The sequence below is a fragment of the Populus euphratica genome, unplaced genomic scaffold, assembly GCF_000495115.2.
Source record: "Populus euphratica unplaced genomic scaffold, PopEup_1.0 scaffold66.1, whole genome shotgun sequence".
NCBI classification, from domain to species: domain Eukaryota; kingdom Viridiplantae; phylum Streptophyta; class Magnoliopsida; order Malpighiales; family Salicaceae; genus Populus; species Populus euphratica.
In genome coordinates, this window is record NW_011499944.1 from 751,366 (window position 1) to 755,974 (window position 4,609).

At 38.0% G+C, this 4,609-nt stretch overlaps 1 protein-coding gene across 1 annotated transcript; it reads right to left on the reverse strand.

The window, feature by feature from the left end:
- Positions 1–1,338: 1,338 nt before the first annotated feature.
- LOC105137371 (putative SWI/SNF-related matrix-associated actin-dependent regulator of chromatin subfamily A member 3-like 1) lies at positions 1,339–4,537 on the reverse strand. The gene is made up of 3 exons (XM_011043100.1): positions 2,984–4,537; positions 2,512–2,803; positions 1,339–2,277 (listed from the first exon to the last, which is right to left on the reverse strand). The coding sequence occupies exons 1-3, from the start codon at positions 4,505–4,507 to the stop codon at positions 1,478–1,480; spliced, it is 2,616 nt and encodes an 871-aa protein (XP_011041402.1). The 5' UTR covers positions 4,508–4,537; the 3' UTR covers positions 1,339–1,477.
- Between the last annotated feature and the right edge of the window lie 72 nt (positions 4,538–4,609).

Here is a 4,609-nt window from a genome sequence, read left to right on the forward strand (position 1 = left end):
TTTGGAGACTAAACCTGGTTTTATTTTATGCACTGGATCTTTTGTTTGAGTTGTTTTTTAGTGTATTTCATATATTGTTATAGGTTCTCCTATCGATCCTTAATATGATTTTCAGATCTTTCATCTGATATTCTTTTTATTCTATATTCTTCCAGATGAGTGGGATAGTCTTTAATATGCATATAATATAAATAAATATGTATGTTGATTATATGATGAGTATGATTAGTTAATCTCTTGAATATTTATATATTTTGCTTTATTTTTCGAGTACTCATCTATTCTTGAATTTGCACTCGCATTTTGTAGAGCTAAATTCTATTTGATATGATATACGTTTTTTTTTTATGATTCTATAAATATTTATTATGTCTTGATATAGGATTTGTCAGTAACTCCATGCTAACGGAGAGTAGTTAGCCTATGTGAACATAGTATTCTGTATTGGTAACTGATGAGAGAGGCATCAGCTTGTGGCGACTGATCATTCCACAGTGGTCACCTTCGGGTGTTATCTGATCTCTAACATGTATTCCACTACGTTATGATAATATGTTTAGTATATATGTGTATATGTATATCAAGATAAATCAACTTGTAAACTATTAATATCTAAAATATCTAAAATATATATTAAATATTATTCCCTCACTGAGTTGGTTGAACTCACCCTTCATTCTTAATATTATTTCAGGTTCTTAGTTTCTGATAGCAGATAGACTTTGTTGAGTGTTCCTGTTTTTTCAGTTTTGGTTGATATGCCTCGCTTGTTTTGTAAGGCTTCCCTTTCCTTTTGATTCTATGTCTTAAATACTCTACTATTACTCTGTTTTAATTAAGTTTGGATTTTGACAATGTAATGAGTATTATGAATTATTATTTTTATTTTAATTACTGATAAAGAGTTTTGAACTATCCTTTGGTTTTATCAATTTTGAATAATATAATATTTTTGAAGATTATGAAATACTGCAAATTTTTAAATAACTTGTTCTTTTGATACGTCTGTTCTGAGACTTAGCGTAAGTGTGATGTCTTTTCAACACCGCTCTTGCGTTACTGGTCATGGACCCGGGATTCAGATCGTTGACGTCTAAAAGATAATGTTTCAGAAGATCCTGGCTTTAATCCATTGCCTATAGCACATGCTGAATCAGCAAGTTCAGAAATTGCCTGCGAGCAGAGAGCAAAGGGCTCTTTATAGAAAGGTTCGCATTAAGGGAGAACTTAGTAGCATTTCCTTTCGAGGAGGATTGAAAATGAATTTTTCTTCTTCTTTTTTAGTGCTAACGGATAGAGAGTTCAAACTAACGGTTAGGAAGAATTGCAGCAGAGAGCAAAGTCTGAAATCATTAGTAAACCTGTAACTATTTAACCAAAGACAAGAAACTAACAACCACGGGCACCTAAAACAAACTACAGATGGATTTCTATATGTCCAAAAACCATACACTCCAAAAAAACCAAGGCATACTCATCAGAATAAGAGGCGACAGAGATCATCTATGCTAGCCTCCTGTTGTTCGTTTGGTCGTCCTTGCCTTCCAAAAGCTTCATTGGCCACTTTCTTCCTTTCCTGCATCTCCAATATCCTTTCTTCAATGCTATTTTGTGCAATCAATCTAACAATTCTTACATTCTCCCGCTGTCCGTATTGATGAACACGGTTTATTGCCTGTTCCTCAACCTCTGAGTTCCACCATGGCTCCAACAAGTAGACTTTGGAAGCAGCTGTGAGGTTTATGCCGGTTCCTGAAGTCTTGAGACTGGCAAGCAGAACCGTGTCTGCTCCTGCTGAACTAAATTTCTTGATTATTTCAGCTTGCCTTATTTCATCTGTTGATGCATCCAACCGCAATGTATTGAAGCCAGCATCTTCCAGAGGCTCTTCTATTAATGCCAACATCTTATCAAACAGTGAAAAAACTACTGATTTACTGATTGAGTTTACAACCCTAGATTCCTTCAAGAGTTTTATGAGAGCTGAGACTTTGGAAGGGATTGTTCTTGACAGTTTTTGAGGGCTTTCGGGATCAGCAGATTCTGGAAGGGTTGAGAACAGGTCAGGGAAAGAAATAGGACGGCGACAATTTGGGCAGGTTTGTTCGGTTACTTTCTGTTGTAGGTGGTGGCAAATGCACTTTTTGCAAAATATATGCTCACAGATTGTGATTGTAGCATCAGTTGGTGGATCAAGGCAAACCGTACAGACAATATCTTCACCATCTTGAAGCCCATCGATCATCTTTCGAAGCAATTCCGGATGTTTGGATCCATCTGCTTGGAAACAAGGATCAAATGGTAAGCATGCTATAATCATATTGTCAGGGAAAAAATGTAGCAAGAACTCGATTTGAAATAACTGCAGAAGTTTTGTAAGACTCTTCGGTGATAGCATTGTCTAAAAAACTATCTTCCAAATGACATCGCAAGAGTTTCTGGTACTCTATGCAATTGAAATTGCAAAAACCAAATTGAACAAAAATATGAACAGGCAGAACTCTCCAACACCTCCAATATTGTCAGAAGGGAGAAGTGATCTGAGATCCATAGAGCACGAGGCCGAGTCATTACATAACTGCCGAAGCTGAATAACTGAAAAAAGCACAGATATATAGCGGCTGCGTAGTTTATTAGCTGCAATAAAATATGCAACAACATTCTTGGAATCTGCTTCCATCTGATTATACAGTTCACGTTCTTCTCCAGAAAATTCGAAGGAAACTGTCTCTATAGTTTTAGATGGCAATCCAACTAAAACCTTGGCTTTTATTCTCCTCAAAGAAATGGTTGCCATTAATTCCTGAAAATTTTTAAAGAAAATCACAAAAACACGGAAGCATTCAGTGGAGTGGGACAAGAGATCTGCATACTGTAATCCTAAATATTACAGATTGCATCTGTCAATTTGATTTTCAATACCTTAGGTGTACATAACATTTCACAATACCGGAATTTAATATTATCAGCAGCTTGATATTACCTGCAGTCGGACGAACCCTTTCTCATCTCCATTAGCAAGATGTTTCTGCAACAACTCTTGCCAGTAGTACTCTGTAGAGATTGGATCTAACCGGAAAAAGGTCATCAGAGAAGATAAATCAAACGATCCATTCTGGATGGGTGCTCCTGTAACAGCCCACCTCCTCCTAGCGGTCAATTTAACAAGTTCCCGATTTTGCTGTGCATTTGCTTTCTTCGTAATCACATGAGCCTCATCCAAAATGACTCGCCACCACTCGATCTTCATCAAAGGGTACCGTTTTTGCTCACATCCATCAGCAACCAAGGTACTATATGTGGTCAACACTATATCATATTTCATAAGCTCCTCTGCATCCTTCGTCCTGTTATCCCCATAATACTTGTATAGCTTGAGTGAACCTTTTTGAGTGTGCTCCTGCAGTTGGTTTTCCCATGTCGAACACACAGCAGAAGGGCACACGACTAGTGTTTTCTTAGCAACCAAAGCACTAGAAGACTCGCCGGCCATGCGCACAGAACTTTCTTTTATATTACTATCCAAAAGGCTATGCATTTTTTGTTCTCCAGTACCCTTTTCACTCAACCTTCCCCAATTCTTACCACTAGAGACAAACTCTAACCTGTCCTCCTCGCCTGTTCCTTCAGTAACATAGCCAACCTTATCAAAAGCAATCAAAGAAAGCAAGGTCAGAGTCTTGCCTAATCCATAACCATCAGCAAAAACCCCACCATGCAAAGGCTCTGGTCTCCTATTCGTTTGATGCCTTGTCAAAACATTCAGGTACAACCCATCTTTCACCACCCAAAAAGGGGGCAACTCATCCGACTTCTCTTTAATCACCAACCACCACAGCCCCTCCTTTTGATGATCGAGAAGTTTAGCTTTAATCACATTCTTTGGTGGCTCCAGAGTCCCCAATTTCTCAATCCTACTCTTTTCTTTAAGCCCCAAATCCTCATATGAACCATAACTTGCACGAGGTAGATCATGTAAAGGCAACCCGAGTGGCAAAATCTCGTTTCTAACACCCTGTACATCAGCTGACTTTGCAAGGATTCTAACTACACAAGGAATAGACGTGTCATGTCTAAATTTTGAAAAAGCCACCTCACCTTCTAGATTAATTTTTCGAAGATCAACTAAAGGAGATAAAACCTCAGCAACTGGAGTAGAAAGGTATCCCATTTCTTTAGAGCTAGAATTTAAAACCTTTATAGCATACTCATCATAAGGGCATTGTCGATAACGTACAAATCGAAGCAATTCATGATCATTGATTTCTGCATCTCTAAGGCCTACAATAGTGGTGGTAAAAGAACAAACAAGGGTGGTTTCAGTCCGGATTGGTCGTGAACCAAAAGATAGCCAATCTTGAAAAGTAGATGAATCTTTCCAAGCATCAAGATCCATGACAAGTGGTAATTGTTCTTGTCGAATTGGTTGATATTCTCCTGTTGGAGCATATCGCCTATCACGAGAAGCAAGCAGAATACGATATTCTTCTTCTTCTTCTTCTTCCATTAAAGAAAATGAAAGAAAGATTCTGCTTTTTCTTGTTTCTTTCTTCAGTCAGTGAACGCGATGTAGTGGGGGGGGGGGGGTTTTGGGGGGAAGGAAAAAAGC

Excerpts from the sequence above, each read along its gene's own strand:
- LOC105137371 (XM_011043100.1), bottom strand. The coding sequence starts at position 4,507 with ATGGAAGAAGAAGAAGAAGAAGAATATCGTATTCTGCTTGCTTCTCGT. Across the intron at positions 2,804-2,983 it reads AAGGGTTCGTCCGACTGCAG|GAATTAATGGCAACCATTTC; the intron begins GTAATATCAAGC and ends AAAAATTTTCAG. Across the intron at positions 2,278-2,511 it reads CCCTTCTGACAATATTGGAG|ATGGATCCAAACATCCGGAA; the intron begins GTGTTGGAGAGT and ends GTTTCCAAGCAG.